Below are 17,731 nucleotides of genomic sequence, written 5' to 3' on the forward strand. Positions count from 1 at the left end.
GGGTTATTTTGTGGGTAGATTACAAGCCTTAACCCTTACTGCACTTCCAACTTTTTAGTTCCTTTTGCACTTCAACCAGAAGCATACGGTACAAATTTCAGTAAATATAACTGAAACCCAAAGTCCACCAGTGTTATGTGGAGTGTAGTAGGACAGTACACTATCTAATAAAGCTGCTCACCCAAGGTGTTTCCACCAGCCTGGAATACAAACCCCCCACCTCATTTTCTGAGCTGATGCAGACGCTTGTTCCCTGTGCTTGTCACACCAAGCGCTGCACACCTGGAACCGCTGCATAGCAAGAAGCAGCCTTTGGCTTATCTGTACTCGTCTTCTTCCAGGAAAAAATCTGCAAGGTTGCTTTCAAACTGTAGCTCCTGAGCTCAGGGCAGCGAGGCCAGTGATGGCTCTGGGTTTGATTCAACCATCCAAACAATCCATTGCACTGTGTATTAAATTGAATTTTTGGAGTGGATAAAATATGATTCAGGTCAGTAAAGTGGATATTTTAAGTGAACTCTAGTTTTACTTAGGAGACTGTTGTAGGGAACAATGCGGGAAGGTTCCCTCATCTCTTCTAATTTCAGTACATGTCTCCCTCGTACTCAGATTGAACAGTTAAGAAACAATAATAATATTAATAATTATTATTAATAAAGTGCCCCCTCCTGAAGTGCTGAGCAGGTAAAATATAAACTAAAGCCAACAGTTAAACCATAGTGCATAGGATACTGAATAAAAAACTAACTAATAAAAAGCCTAATGATGTGGGTTTATTAATATGAAAACATTGTGAGAGGATCACAAACTTACAGGAGACAATTAAGCCCCACAAGGAGGACAGTACAGAGAAAGCAATTGCTCATTTCATCAAATTCCTAAATATTGAACCTGATGTGTTAGCTGCACTGGTGTCAGTCAGGAGTTCTCCTTTGGGGCTTGTCTTCACTAGAAACTGACATCAATTAAGGATGCAAATGTGAGGAGTCATGTTAGCTTACACAACGATGAGCAGAACTTTGTGTCAGCAGGTCACGAGTAAAAGCTAATGTTTGTTTCTTATCCTGCAGGTTCCCAGGGCCAGAGCCCTGTACAGCTACAGAGGACAAAACCCTGGTGAACTGAGGTTCAATAAAGGGGACATCATCATATTGCACCGACAGCTGGATGAAAAATGGTACCTGGGAGAGATCAATGGGGTCAGTGGGGTTTTCCCAACCAGCTCAGTGCAGGTTATCAAACAACTTCCACTGCCACCACCCCTGTGCAGAGCACTTTACAACTTTGATCTGAGAGAGAGAGATAAAAATGAAAATAAGGACTGCCTGACATTTCATAAGGTAAGGTTGCCTTTCCGCAAGTCAGGGGCAGGTATTTTAACAGCTGGGTAATTTCTCAATCCTGGGTCCTGTCATCAGCACCATAGAACCTTGCAGGTCTATAGAACCTTTTATCTAAAGATCTCAAAGCTCTATACAAACAAGAATTACACTTCCCAGCACCTCAGTGGGGTAAGCATCATCCCCATTTTACACATAGATAAACCAAGACGGAGAGGTTGAGGGTAGGGTTTTCAGACGTCCTCAGTGTTAACCCAACTCTAACCAAGCATTGAAGTCAATGGTTGAAAGTCCCACCTAAGTGACTTCCCCAAGGACACACACTGATATTTAGAAAATGAGTGGAAATTTGACAGAGGTGGAAACAGAACCCAGAAGCCTGATGTTCAGTCCTTTGTTTTAACTTCTCAACAATGCTCCTTTAGTCAATTAGCTAATAACCGATTAGCGGCATTATTCCCTAAACTATGGGAGGGTTTGCCTTGAAAGATGTTTAGTTATATAATAAAAGGAGAATGACTTAATGTCAGAGGACAGAGGTCATCTATGCACCATCAACATATTCAACCATTCCTTTAGGAACATACATTAGTGAAGCAACACCTGCATGGTTCTACAGACATTTGCCATCTGTCATGGTATTCTACTGAAATTACGGGACTTGCATTTATTCCTTTTAGAGGAGATATTTTTTCAAGGTAACTGTGCTTCACAGCAATGTCAACACTTCCTAGTATGTCAAAATTAGGTTGAAGCATATTGAATCCAGCCGAGAAACCAACGCCTACGGGCTCTGATGTCCTAACAGAAAAGTCACCTGTTTTTCCTTTCACTTGGCAACTCAGCCCCTAGTGCTGTTGCTAATCAGTGACAAAAACAAGCAGTTCTCTAAAGTGGCTTAAGGACAAAATTAAGAGGCTTGATGGATAGGGCTGGGTGAGGGGAAGGCTGGGGGGAAGAAAGTTCAAATATCCAAAAACCAGCTGTTATCTCAAACTGGGATGAGGCGGAACCAGAAGAGAAAGTAAGTTTCACTGAAGCATCTGCTGCTGCTTACTTTGCATTGTCACTTTAAAGTGTGGTTTCTAATATTGCTAACAATAACACAGGGGACACGGGGAGCCGACAATATTTTTTAACTGCAGATGCTTTCCTCTCTTTCATGCCGTCTGGTTTTGTTTTCTTTTTTGCTTTATTTGTCTTTGTTTCACTGCTTACTCATTCTATTTATTTGCTTTTGGAGACAGCACTCCATTTCCACGCCTACAGCTCAGTTAGCACACGGAGCGTTATCGTACATATAAAACAGGCAGATGCTTCTTCGAGGAGGGGACAACACACTCACTCACTCACTCACATCCCCGTCCCTTGCAATGTTAGTCAGACAGCTCACATTGTATGTTCTCACTGAAGGATACCAGCTGCTGCAGTGATTCCCTTTAATATCACCCATCAGGCTGCACGAGGTCTAGGAAGCTCCCTCTGTGCACCCAACCACAGCAGGAGGATTCAAAGCTCAGCATACCCTGCAAACCCTCCTCTCTATTGCTCTATTCCCCTCTTGAGGTTATTTGCACCCCAGTGGGTGCTAGTAGTCAGCAGAACCCAGGCACTGGAGTTGTGACAAGACCCTTATGGGTGATGCAAGAAAGGAGAGGTTCTGTGCACCGATTCAGAGTGAACCACAATCTGGCCCTGGATGTTTATGCAGTGATTTAAGTCACAGTCCAGATGACAAGCGCTATCAAAGTGCAATGTATTATTATTAAAAGAAACATCAGGAAAGGGGGCCCGATTATCCCCTCTCCTTCATCTTGTGGAGTCATTTACACCTGCGCAAAAGGAAAGCAAAGTTCTACCAAACTGTAATGGAATCCTCATCTACCCACTTTGCATAGATGCAAGTGATGCAGGCCAGAGGGGAATTAGGCCAAGACCATTCTGCTCTCAATTGGAATTTGAGACTCAATCAACTTTTACTCTAAAACTTCAAATTCATTCAAAGGAAAGAAAAATGTGAGTTTGGTCCCATGCATTTTTGGACTTTTTCTCCCAGCAGGTATTTTAAAAAGATCAAATACAAGTATATTAAAAACTAATAATATTTCATTTCTGCTGGGTTGCACAGAAAATGGATCTTTCCAAAGGATTTTTAGCCACCAGTCGATACAAAATTAGTTTTGCTCCAGAGTATTTGAAGCAGGGCCGGCTCCAGGGTTTTGGCCACCCCAAGCAGCCAAACAAACAAACAAACAAAAAAAGCCGCGATCGCGATCTGCAGTGGCAATTCGGTGGAAGGTCCTTCGCTCCGAGCAGGAGTGAGGGACCGTCCGCCGAATTGCCGCCAAATAGCTGGACGTGCCGCCCCTCACCAAAGTGGCCGCCCCAAGCACCTACTTGGTAAGCTGGTGCCTGGAGCCAGCCCTGATTTGAAGTACTGCAGGTCCAATAATATTAGGATATTTCAACTCTTGAAATATTGGTTTATATGAGTTTCTTAGCAGTACAGTGCCAATTGCCTGGAAACTTATAATGGTTTATATTTGGTACATATCTGAAATGCCATTTTCCTTATTTTATTCATGCGTAGTAATTAAAGAATTTCCACATGAAGGGAGTCTTTTAAAAAGTCATAAGCTCATTGCTTTTCATGCATTTTCCATTATTTTTGGTTTCATGGTCCTGATTTAGCAAAGCATTTAAAGTTAAGTTAAATGCACACTAAGCATAGAGCTGAATAGAAATGGACTTAAACATGTACTTAAGGCTACGCATGTGCCAAAGAGCTTTGCTGAAGACCTGTGTTCTCTACAGTGGACATACCTCTGAGGCTGCTTAATGATTTTTGCTTTGCAGCAATTACGGGTCAACCCCATCTTTACACCTACTATCTGCCTATCCCAGATGGGAAGGTTGGTAACAATATGCTTCTGCATTTCAGGGCGATATCATCACAGTGATTAGCAGAGTTGATGAGAACTGGGCAGAGGGCAAGTTAGGTGATAAAATAGGGATCTTCCCCATCTTGTTTGTGGAGGTAAGTGAAGCACATTCAAAAATATTTATTCAATCCATTACCACAGTAAGCAGTTGACACGTGTATTCACTCCCACCATACTGAATGATGCTCCTCAGGTGGTCCATGATCCTGGAGGGTATTCTCTGGTTTCTGTTACATCTCATTTAAGTGAAGAATGGTGGTTGGAAGCTAAGGAGATACTCTCAAACACTGCCCTGTCAATGTATCTCACCTCCTAACTGGAGGGACCACAACTACCAATGAAGGGGTAATTCAGTCTTCATGGCCTATTCAGTTCTTGGCATTTTGCTGACACTATGAATAAGGGTGAGGGTAACATGATGGGTTTTACAAAAACAACAAGGAGTCTGGTGGCACCTTAAAGACTAACAGATTTATTTGGGCATAAGCTTTCGTGAGTAAAAACCTCACTTCTTCGGATGCATCCGAAGAAGTGAGGTTTTTACTCACAAAAGCTTATGCCCAAATAAATCTGTTAGTCTTTAAGGTGCCACCAGACTCCTTGTTGTTTTTGTAGATACAGACTAACACGGCTACCCCCTGATACATGATGGGTTTTGTGATGTTAATAATTAGAAATAGTTGCGAAATTGAAATTCTATTTTAAATGGGGGGACCCTTTCAACCAAACTGAACACTTTCATGGGGAAAAAAATCATTTTTTTGATCAAAAAATGTTAAGTGAAAATTCTCAAAATTATTCATCCAAGTTCCATTTTGTTTTGTGTTGTTTATGGGGAGGAGGACATTTTCTTTCACGTTCACTCCCCCGCTACTCATCATTTCCAGTGGGAAAAAATGAAATAGGGTTGTTTTTCCCCATCAAAATAACATTTTTCAAATGTTTTTCAAAATTTTATTTCAAACATATTTTTGGCAAAAAAAATAAATCCAAAAAATGTCATGGAAAATTTTCATTCCTTGCTAATTTTTTGACAAACTAGACTTGCCTTTTTTGATCAGCTCTATTAATACAGTTCCACTAGAAACTGTAATGAGATCAACCAACTGATTTTCCAATAAAGCACAAAACATCTATCAGATAGTAACAGCCTTAAGTCACTACCAACCTGCCCCAAATTCGAAGCAGAGATTTAGAGAGAGAGATTTAGAGAGATTTAGTGCATTATCAATCTCCTTGGCCATCTAGTCTTTCCCCAGTCACAACATTTTTTATTTAATACTGAATTGGTCATTAATGAACTCCCTAAGTTTAGCTTGGGCTATAAACTGTAAATAGCACACAAACAAATCAAAATACCTAGACACAAATGGAGATATTATTAAATTAATTACAAAAAACATTTGTTACTTATTCCACAATTACTTTATAGACAGACACTAGTAAAAATATTACTTGAAGTTCTAATAGATTTTGTAAAATGTCTCTTCATTTCATGAAATAATTTTGACTCAGGTAATTACTTACTTAATCTGGCATTAGCTGGAATAAATTAATTACATCACTGGGGAATTAGACATTGATTATGGGAAGGGCAAACCTAGGGCTAGTTTGGGAGATACAGGACTTCTTTTGTCTTTGGCTTTACAGACAATGATCAGATCTGTATTCCACTTTAACCAAACACCTAGTGTTAGGGGAATTTCAGATAAATGGCTTTGGTTTTAGACTCATCTCTAATTACTTACAGAAATTACAATATTATACATAACACTTATTTCTGTAAGTACTTGGAGAGGAGTCTAATATATGTATAGCACATACACAGTACCTGTTTTAAATCTTGTTTTAAGAATGTGTCTTTGGGATTGAGGAGGAGGGAATATAAAAACAACCTAAATGATGATACTGTAGGGGCAATTACCTGTTCCATGCTAGATTGATTATTTTTCATCCTAGGCATTAGGCATACTGCTTCAAATGAGTGGGCGAGAATCTCAAAGTTTTGCAATTCTTTAATGTCAGCAGTAAATCATGATTAATTTCTTTGGCAGCCATTGTGGTAAGAAACATTGCCACCACATGCCCTTTGATATTAATATTGAGGTAATAAGCAGTTTCTAAGAAACCCTGTTGAAATACAGGCTATTTCTACACTAGTTTATGGTGGCGGAACTTACGTTGCTCAGGGGTGTGAATAAACCACCCCCTGAGTGATATAAGTTACACCGACATAAGTGCCGGTGCGGACAGGGCTATGTCGGTGGGAGAGCTTCTCCTGCTGACATAGCTTCTGCTGCTCACGGAGGTAGTTTTATTATGCCAACGAGAGAGCTCTCTCCCATCAGCATAGAGCGTCTTTCACCGGTGCAGTGGCGCCGCTGCAGCACTGTACGTGTAGATATGCCTTAGTCTCTATGTAAACTGAGGGTCTGACTCTGCTCCCCTTAAAATCAGTGGTAAAAATCCCACTTCTTTCAATGGGAGCAGGATCATGCTGTGAATGTTTTGGTCTAAACCAGGGGTTCCCAAACTTGTTCCGACGCTTGTTCAGGGAAAGCCCCTGGTGGGCCGGGCTGGGTTGTTTACCTGCCACATCCGCAGGTTCAGCCGATCATGGCTCCCAGTGGCCGTGGTTCACTGTTCCAGGCCAATGGGAGCTGCTGGAAGCGGCGCGGGCCAAGGGACATACTGGCCGCCGCTTCCAGCAGCTCCCACTAGCCAGGAGCAGCGAACCGCGGCCACTGGGAGTCGCGATCAGCCAAACCTGCAGACGCAGCAGGTAAACAACCCGGCCTAGCCTGCCAGGGGCTTTCCCTGCACAAGCGGCGGACAAGTTTGGGAACCACTGGTCTAAACTGATCTAACTGAATGGAGACAACACAGCTCATAAAGCTAACTTCACTGAGGACTTCTCGGTATGAAGGCCTTCATATCTGTTGGAGAGACGTGACCCCCTGCTGTGAAATGCACCCAATCTTGCCAACACAAAGCAATTAAGGAAGATGTGCCCATTAGTCCATTGTAATTTGGTGTTCCATTTATCATGTGTACCGGAGCTGAGTGGAAGAAACCAGCTGAGATGCATTCTTATTCATCTCTGTGAGTCTCAAGTTTTGACAGGAAAGGAAGCCATACTTTTCTGTGAGACTCCAACTGGAGAGAGAACCAGACATCCAAGCTTAATCAGATGGTGTCTTGGTGACAGACTTCTTCCGATCCATTTTAATTTGGTGGTCAGCCTTGTGTTAGTAATTATTCCTCTGGGATTTGTCACTGAAAATATAACAAAGCTGAGCCACTCAATTGCAAAGATTAACCATAATGTCATCTGAAGCCCAAACACAGCTATGCTCCTTGTTAGGATGAGGTATAAAATGTGGGTCTATGCTCACGGGGTTTGGGGTCTATGCAAAGCTTAGCTTCTGAGATGGTGCCATAAAACTTCTCTTCTTTCTGTCCCAGCCAAACATGACTGCAAGACAACTCCTCCAGACAAAGAAAAGCCACCGATCCTCCCCGTTTAAATATTCATCACCCTTAAGGACAGCCTCTCCCAGAGCGAAAGGCACAGAGTCACCAACCTTCCGCAAGGTGTCAGAATCTAGGAGGAAGAGCCTGAAACCATTTTCTATCACGAATGCCTTGAATTCACTCAACAGGATGGTCCACTCACCCACAGAGCGGCAGACACTGGAAATCAGCTCACCAGTGCTCATCAGTTCCAGTAATCCGACTGTGGCAACCCAGAGCAGTGAGAAAGTAGAATTCCCATATGGCACCCCTGTCCAGGTAAATAAAAACTATTCATGTTGCTGATTGTTGAGCACACATATTGTTTGCAGAGCAAACAATAGGCTGAAAAGTAAATTCTAGGTGGAAACATTTTTCACTATGCAGATAGCAATTTGAAAAGCCAAAGCTCAAGTTAGAATTAAACAGCTCTTTTAGGCTTTTAAACATTTTTATATCTACAATGGTTTAAACTCTTTTCCACAGCTTAGTGCAGCTTTCTGTAAATACTACAGGAAGATGATAAAGGTAAAAAACTCCCTTTAAGGATTGCATGTTAAAAAAACGGGAGGGAGGGGAGATGGAATGCCAGTGCTAGAGACACCTACAAGACCAAATGTCATCCATGAAGTCAGGAAGTTTGGGATTTCTTCCCTCCTTTGGAAATGGAAAGCTCTTGAGTCACACATGCCAATGTGACTCATAAAAGGGGAGATTAAATTATCAGAATGACTACATTGTTTTGGTAAACTGCGGAGGCGGAGACTGAGAAGAAAGAGGGTTTTCTTAAAAAAATAAAAGACTTTCCAGTTTGGAAAATCTGGCATGGAATGTGCATTCCATGGGCAATTCACTGAGCCTCAGTTTATTTCCAGAGAAATGTGTACCACATAAACATGCATGTGGGGGCATACACACACACACACACAACTATGGGTTTGCTTTATGTGAAGGTATAGTCCAAACAGACAAAAACAAACAATATCAACAAAATAGAAGGTAAAATTAAAAACACTGATAGGCCAAGTTCAGAGGTGCCACCTCACTGATGTTTCTAGCCACCCACACAGCCTCAGGTTGTAAATACTGGTACATGTTTGCGTAAGTGTTGCTGATGACGCATTTAAGAGACTGTTTTCTGCACTCCCTGTGCTGCCTGAACTCCTCGGGTGATATTCTGGCTCCATTGACGTCATTGGAAGTTTTGCCATTGACTTCAATGAGGCCAGGATTTCTCCCCTACGGACTTCAGTGTGAGGTTCGCCCCTGTGAGGAAGGACCTGCAAAGTCAGATCTCAAGTTATCATGTTTAATGAGGAGTTGAAAGTCCAGCTAGGTTAATGAAAAAGCTGCAATGCCTTAGGGATCCTTTAGATGGCAGTTGTTTTAACGGGCTTCTCTCTTGTCTCTTTGCTTGAATGTCAAATGTATGTAAACCTTGGGGTTTTTTAATGTATTTATTTATTTAAATATCTCTGTCATCTTTCCAGAGTTCTAGGAAACTCCTGGCATCTAGGGTTATGTCTACACAGGGGTAAAAAACTCGCGGTTGGCCTAGGTCAGCTGACTTGGGGGTCATAAGGCTCAGGCTCTGGGGCTGAAAAAGCGCTATATTGACAGGCTGCAGCCCAAGCTTTGAGACCCTGTGAGGGGGGAAGGTCCCAGAGCTCAGGTTCCAGCCCGAGCCTTAGAACACCTACACAATGATTTTTAGCCCTGCAGCCCGAGCCCCACAAGCCCAAATCAGCTGATCCAGGCCAGCTGTGGCCATGCCGCACATATTTTGTCCCTGTGTACACGTACTCTAAAGCACGCCATTAAAAATCCAAAATGTGCAATACAATATTTTAATGCAATAGCTTCTCCTAAAGGCAAATTTTCCACTTACAAGACTTGTCCACAAAAACTAAAAGACACTCTACTCAGTCATGTTACAACCCCCTCCCCTCCCCCTACAGACTCAATCCCGAAATGCTGGCAAGGAAAGATGGGTGTTGCAGCATGCCTGCCTGCCTGCCTTGAAAAGTTACCAAATCAATTTTATCTGGTAGATTGCAGAAGCTGTAATGGCTAATTCCACTATGGAAGTCACAGGCTGTGAGAATGACCTCGAGTAGCAATTTTCAGCTATAAAAATCCACAATCTGCATAGGGGTATCTCTTTACCCACCATGGAAATGGACCAACTCATCTCCCACTGTAATCAATGGAAGTTGAGGGTGCTCAACACCTGAGAGGATTGGCTCTAATTTAGGAATACTATATCCAGTTGAGAGTGCAGGTGAATTTAACTAAGAAGAATATGCTTTCCCAAACTTGAATTTGACCACAATCAATGGGGGTTGGGAGGTTGGTTGTTTTTATAAATACCCTACTTAAATACGCTGTCTAAGGGCTTGTCTGCCTGGTATGTTAGTTCGCAGCAAAACAGGGTGTGAATCTACAGCACACTCACTAACTCACCATGTGGACACTGCTACTGCACACTAAAGGTTCTGTAGTGTGCTTTGACAAACTCCCCTTTGATATACTCCTGTTTGAATCAGGAATTTGAAACAGGAGTACATTAAAACGCACAGTGGAACTTTTATGTGCAGTAGCAGTGTCTAGATAGCCAGTTAGTGCACCACAGGCTAGTATGCATTGTAGATTCACACCCTGGCTTGTCACACACTGACTTGCTGTGTAGACAAGCCCTAAGATACCCTCTTTCAGTATATAATCTGGAGAAAGCAAGAAATGCTGTAACTTACCAGCTAAAAAGGGTGGAAACTATTACTTGAAAGCCAACATAGTGTTAATGGAAACCTGTCATCATTGAGAACCAAATACTGCAACACTGAATTAAATGGGAGTTTTGACACTGCCTTCAGTAGGCAGGGGATCAGGCCACAGGTGAGCCTGCTCTAATGATATAGTAAAAAGCACCTTCCAGGAAGTTAAGAGAGGTGGTACTAGAGTAATGAACTCAGACTTCGCTAGCAATAAACGTGATGCCCTCTGAAAGATGATCTTAGCCTATCAACCTTAATACAACTTAGTAAGGCTTGTCTTGTCTCTTGATTACACATGATGCCTGCTTTCCCCCCCTCACACACACGTATCTCGCACTCCTCCATTCCATGATTGTTATGAAGCCAGATAGCAAAGAAATCCGATCATCCAGACCAGAACCCATTTTCCTTTGGAAAGGAGCCCTGGTCTTTGCCCTTCCGCTACGTCACTCTGCTGCCTGCATCCCTTTACTTCCAAAAGAGGAATTTACCATGGCAGTAAATTCTCATGGCAGCCTAGGAATCCTTGCCTCCTTTCAAACCTTACCCCAAGATTGTCCCAAGACAGACTGAATTTGGGACTGTAATGGTGTAACAGTGTTATTAAAATAGACCTTTCAAAATAAGATCGCTCCTTTTCAGGGAAGCGAAAGGTCCCAAGATCCCCACTCTCTGAGCAGAGGTCTCCACCCTGTTTGTTTACTGATCATCTGAAAAGAAAAAGGGGTTGTTAAGATTTATTTGCCACCTTTCACACTCAAGGTAGTTCCAAAGGTTTTATAAGCAATAAGCGAGTTCTTGGTAGTGCAGTGGCTATGCAAGAAAACCCAGCAGGTATTTTGTATTCAGCAATACGTTGCACAGCGCATTGGAGGCTAGATCCTGTTTTACTGTGAGTGAAAGTAAAGCTCTACAATGGGATCATAATTCAATTGAAATTGTATCATGGCTTATGAACCCAATGTCCTTTCACTGAAAAATGTCTCTTGTGAACTACTGTCAACAGCATAAGCCATAGAGCAAGTATGTTACCTTGTTGCCTTATAATGGCTCTTAATTGGCTTTTTTTTCTAAGCCAACCTTGGCTGGTTGGTTTGCTTGGCTGGTGTTTGTTTTGGAGAGGGGACGCTGAGAGAGAGGTTATGTTTTTTTATCTCCTGTCTGGGTTTGGGGCTGTGATATTTGCACCTCAGGCTTGTTCTAATTAGCAAAGTTCAGATTTGAGTGTGGGTATAGATCTAAACTTCCCTCTCCCTCCCTGGTATTTATCTCTCTGATGTATTTATAGAGATCAATCATATCTCCCCTCAGTCTTCATTTGGTTAGGCTAAACAAGCCAAGCTCCTTAAGTCTCCTCTCATAAGGTAGGTTCTCTATTCCTCTGATCATCCTTCTTTGCACCTGTTCCAGTTTGAATTCATCTTTCTTAAACATAGGAGACCAGAACTGCACACAGTATTCCAGATGAGATCTCACCAGTGCCTTGTATAATGGCAATAACACTTCCCTATCTCTACTGGAAATAACTTGCCTAATGCATCCTAGGATTCCATTAGCTTTTTTCACTGCTGCATCACATTGGCGGCTCATAGTCAGCCTGTGATCCACCAATACACCCAGGTCTTTCTTCTCCTCTGCTGTTTCCAACTGATATATGTTCCCAGCTTATAGCAAAAATTCTTGTTGTTAGTCCCAAATATTGTTGGCTCCCCATGTCCCCTGTGTTATTGTTAGCAATATTAGAAACCACACTTTAAAGTGACAATGCAAAGTGAGCAGCAGCAGATGCTTCAATTAAACTTATTTTCTCTTCTGGTTCTGCCTCATCCAGTTTTTGGATATTTGTTAGTCCCAAAGTGCATGACCTTGCACTGTGCACTATTAAATTTCATCCCATTTCTATTACTCCCATTTCAAGGTCCTCCAGATCTTCTTGTATGATAGTCCAGTCCTCCATATTGGCAATACCTCCCAACTTTGTGTCATCTGCAAATTTTATTAGCATATTCCCACTTTTTGTGCCAAGGTGATGAATGATGAGAGCCAAAGTTGTAGATAAAATTTGATGCTAGGTCATCATGTTAGGTAAACTCTTTTGAAAATCTGGCCTTGACTTAGGTGCTGAGAACTTTTGAAAATCTGGTCATCAGTGCATCACCTAAAGTGTGATTGTATCCTGACAATTGTCTGTATACAAATGGCATTGCGTGGTAGAGAAAGGGTGTTCTGTGTTCAGATTTAATTACTCCAGATCAAACGTTCTCTATTTGCAAGTAAAGACATATGGGGGTGGGGGGTTCTTCTGCAAACTCAACCTGGGATCTGAGAGTCATGCAAGGTTCTTTCTTTCTTGCACATCATCATCAGTAATAAAAGTTCTGCAAGCCAATTAATTAATTAGCTCTGTGGCCTGCAGTAGGTTTGCAGAGGTGGAATTGACTGGAACTCAATAAGCCATTCTGTTGATGATGCACCAAAAGGAACCGAACCCACAGTTCAGTCTCTTTTGGGTGTGTCAGGCCTGCAGGCCTAAGAAGCATTAAAGAATAGTTGTATCACTAAAGTCAGCAGATAATACTCTGAATACACAGAGGGAGCAGATTGGTTGATTTAGAAGGAGCCAGTGTTTATGTCATCACTATTCAGAGCAGAATGGTACTTTAAACTTTCCTCTATACTTCACCTGACTCAGTAAGTATTCAACGTTGAACCAAGAGGCTGAAGTCCAGAAGGAGCCTCTGAAAATCCCTTACCCCAAAGATATCACTGTTGAAGGCTACAGAGTAACCAAATAACTAGAAATGCCAGTGATCTTGGACAACCGATTCCTATAGAACAACTTCTGCTAGGCACTGACCTCGAAAGAAAATACTAGGTACTCTGAATCGAACTCGAGCTGGGGTAGCAAAGACTGGTGACAATATGACCAAGTGGAATCTAAGGAACAATCCCAAATGTGAATGTGGAGAGCGTAGGCAAGCACTTGAACACTGCCTGATATAATGGTCCCTGTCAATACCCTGTATTCCCAGGGCACTATTTGAGATAAGTGACATCATTAGGTCTTGGCTGCCGCTTTGGAGTGACAAGTATGATGATGACCTGCCTCTGTAACAAGAGGCACAGGTTTACTGCAATTAGATCTGGCATTTTACCCAACCGTGTGATCCACTTTAAGTATAATTGGCTGCATTCTAATAGTATTAAAACAAAAAAATACCAACAATATTTTGTATGTTGCAATGTCATCTCTGTGTATGTTGCTGTGAAATAAAATCATGAGTACCTCAAGCAAATGCACACACACTATACAGCAACATGGGAGCTAAGATAAGTGCTGGGCTCCAGCAGTGCAAGGAGCCTAGGTACTTCCCCTAAGGGTAAGTCCAACTAAATTAAAACAGGTCCCACCTCCTTGTAATGCTCCTTTGTTATACCCTACTGGAAATTCCAGTAGATTTCTTTAGAATCCCTCACCTGTTCTCTATTGGCAGCCCCAGGCCCTAGTGGCCCAGGAGACTTTGCTTTGTTCTATTGCCTACTTGGCCAATTAGAACCAGCTGAAATTTCCACATGCCAAGACATGAAACAAAATAGGCCCCAACACCAAAGTCAAAATCTGAGACTGGATGCAAAACTTTGCACAAATTTGAGGCTGTTCAGATCCATCTTTATGTTGTAACTGACAGGTAACAGTGGAGGTGCTAAGCCCTGAAATTTATTCACTAGAGATGGGCCCAAACTCTTGCTCAGAATCCCCTTCCTCCCCTAAAACTTTAGGGAAGCTTGGATCACTCTCTGAAATGGAAGCATTAAGGAGGTGCATTCCTTGAAGCATTCCTGGGCTTAGGTGTGGGTTTTATTTGCTTTCCTAACTCAGTAGGGAGCCTGTCAGTTTCTCCAATACCTTCTTAGAGACTGGTGATACCTCTGCCTTGGATGGTTGCCTGCAGGAAACTGGAGGGTTACATTGGCTTGTTCTGCTTGACTGCAAGCCTGGGGTCTACTGTCAAGACTTTCATTTGCAGCTTCAGAAGGTTTCTTTGCAAGCAGGTTAGTTTTCCCTTTCACCAGCTCTTTCTTTTATACAATCTAAACTGAAGCTTTGTCTCCAATGCAAAAATAGGTCTGTTTTTACATCAAGATAGGTAACTTGAGACAGCTATTTCACTGAAAAAAAATAAACCTAGTTTTGCAGTGAAGATATATTATAACCTTTTGCTTTGTTTGGAACAAAAGGATTATTGGGGCCATGGTCTTATTGTATATACTATATAAAATAGAGGAGAAAATATTAGGGGAACCATGTAATTATTGTATGCGTCATGTGTGAAAAATACTCCGATATTTTCAAAAAACCATGACTCAGTTTTGTTAGAAGAGCGTTGGGTTAGGTGCAATGGAGCTGAGACAGCCTCACAAAGATCAACATTTCTCACTATCACCAGGAAGGAGATGAGGCAGGCAGCAGCACCAATTTTCTTTTATTACTATATTGCTGATTTTTTTCCCCGTGCTGGCCCAAGTGAATGGCTTCTCAAATGCACAGAGCAGGTCCAACACTGGGTATGGCAATGTAAGCTTCTCCCACACCACATCCTGCCAGGTGCCTGGCTTTCCTCACCTGTAAAATGAGGATAATAATGTCACCTTGCCTTGCATGGGTGCTGTGAGGGTCGGTTCAGGTTTGTGAGGCACTTTGAGGTCCTTAGAAGAAAGGTGCTTTAGAAATCCAGTCAGTGTGTGGTGGGTGGGGAGGTGAACTCACTCAGGATTATAACAAGCTTTCTTTCAATCTAAGAGCCAAAGTCAAAGGTGACTTTAAGCTGACCAAACCTACACCTCCCCCAAGCTTGCAAATTATACATCCTTTCTCATCACCTCTGGACTGGGATCACTGACTGTAAGGGAGACCAAGTTACACATCACTAATTGCCGAGTGCCTCAAGGAGGCCAATGTTACAGATGGGTGAAATTTTGGGGGCAAATAGTAAATTTGCCCAAAAATGCAGTTTGGGGGTGACTGAAACCATTCACAAATCCGTTCAAATCCAGCGAATCATTGTGACTGAAAAAAATATGAGGAAAGCAATTTCAAAAAAGTCAAAATGGTTCATTTTTACATTTTCTAAACTAACTGTGTCGACATTTCGTTTAGAAACACACTGTTTCATTTCCTTCTACCCAAATGCTGGTCCTCCAAACACCATGTTTTCAGTTTTTCGTTTTGGTGAGAAAAAACAAAAAAAAATCAGATTTGGGTCAAAACAAATGGATTTTTGTTTACAGATTTTTCAGCTATCAATTATTTGATCAGCTCTGTCTACTGTATTGTAAATTAGTGTAACTTATGAACATAGAAAAAGGTGTAAGTTACACAGCTTAGATCTCCTTACCTCTCAGTTTGGCCTAGGAATCTCAAGTGTCATCTTGAAATAGCCATGTGCTTCCTGCGTATAAATCTCCGTATAGTTCCATCAGCTGCCAAGTCTCTGCGCCCAATTATGCTGAGCCATAGATGGGGTTAGATGTGCTCTGAAAGAGTCACTTGACCTCCTATTGCAAACAATGAAGGCTCTCAGAGGGATTTTCCAGAGTTCTGCCATTAAGGTCAGTTTGTTGTCTGGCTTTCTGGCAGGAAAGGCTTTAATAGAAGGTGAGGTCTGCCTAGAGTACAGTGCACAGAGAGGCTAACATGAGCTCATGAGTTGGAGCCTGGATGGAAGCTGTAGATCCTAAATGGAGAAGGGATAGAAGATGGAACAATGTTCACCTCTCCCTCTTTCATCCCCTAGTGGAAGTTTCTAGCTGTCCTAAGATGAGTGCAGGAAACATGCTTGTCTGCTATAAGGGAGGAAGGATGGGTTTATTTAGATGGAGCAAAAATTCATCACAGAATGAAAGGCAATGAGTGAAAGCATTAGGATCGCCAGGCACACTGGCGAATAGGCTGAGTCGCCTGCATGAGAGATATGCATCATGACAGACATACTCCCTTGCTGGGAGCGAGGGAAAGTCCTCACTCAGGTATCTGAGGCGTCCATTTGAAATACAAAGAGATCAGGAGCACTCAGTGCCATGGGGCACCACACCTCAAAACAGGAAGCTTCTCTCCCTTCAATGAAAGAAACTGCCCCAGTCAGCATCCCTAAGACCTGTTGCTCACAGTTCTTCTCTGTCTGGGCTGCAGCTCAATCCTAGGCTGGAATAAGTTGTCCTGAGTATGATCTCTGGTGAATTTTGGCCTTTGAGGCAATACACTGTCGCAGGCAGGAGTCCAAGTAGTGGGTTTGTGAGACTCAAACAAAAAGACTAGATTGTGGGCAGGCTCACAGGTGTTGGGGTTAGCAGAAATTGGGATCACAGAGGGGGAAAGGTCTCAATCGCTATAGCAATTGTGGAGTGGGGCAAAGTAGAGGTGAAAAAAGAATCAGTTATTAGAAACTGAAAAAATAAAACCCTATTATATCTTTTTTCCCCTCAAGGGGTCGCTGGCTGGAGGATTCTCAGCGATTTGAAGTCTTTAAATCATGATTTAGGGACTTCAACAGCTGAGTCAAGGGAGAGAATTCTTCCAGGAGTGGGTGGGTCAGCTTTTGAGGCCCGCATCATGCGGGAGGTCAGACTAGATGATCATAATGGTCCCTTCTGACCTTGGAGTCTATGAGAATCTCCTAAATAAATGTTAAGATTATACATTTGGCCTCAGTCAAAAGGCCACTAGATTTATTACTACTCACAGGCCAGTTAGAACTTCAGTATGGTCCTGCAGGAAGCTGTCAGTAATCTTGTCCATGAAAAGACACCTCTTTCCTCCGCATCTTGATAAACAGATGGATTATGGAGGTGGAAGAGAATTCCAGTCCAAAATAAAGGCATGAGAAGAAAACCCTCTAGCATCCAGTCTGTCTCCATTATGGCCTCAGTGCCTCCAAGGGAGCTGATGATGCTAGAAGTGTGGGAAGAGGATCAATCCCTAATCCCAATCACTGTTAAGTAAATATGTGTATCTTTAAAGCAGAAGTGGGGTCTGGAGGGGGTGGGAGGGGTGGCACAACACAGTACATACCAGCAAAATAACTCATGTTAGAAAATCCCCACTGGATATCTCTAGTGTCTCCCAAAATCTGCTCTACCTTACTCCCTGGCACCTTTACTGTGA

General features: G+C 42.3%; 1 protein-coding gene across 2 annotated transcripts in view; it reads left to right on the forward strand.

Moving 5' to 3' along the window:
- Positions 1–17,731, forward strand: part of SH3RF2 (SH3 domain containing ring finger 2) — an 81,227-nt gene that overhangs the window by 34,289 nt on the left and 29,207 nt on the right. For both annotated transcript variants that reach the window (XM_054038300.1, XM_054038301.1), the window contains exons 3-5: positions 1,071–1,340; positions 4,282–4,377; positions 7,748–8,074. In XM_054038300.1, the coding sequence (XP_053894275.1) occupies positions 1,071–1,340; positions 4,282–4,377; positions 7,748–8,074 (693 nt within the window). The remainder of the gene's footprint in view (positions 1–1,070; positions 1,341–4,281; positions 4,378–7,747; positions 8,075–17,731) is intronic.

This window comes from Malaclemys terrapin, chromosome 8 (genome assembly GCF_027887155.1).
Source record: "Malaclemys terrapin pileata isolate rMalTer1 chromosome 8, rMalTer1.hap1, whole genome shotgun sequence".
Taxonomy (NCBI): Eukaryota; Metazoa; Chordata; order Testudines; family Emydidae; genus Malaclemys; species Malaclemys terrapin.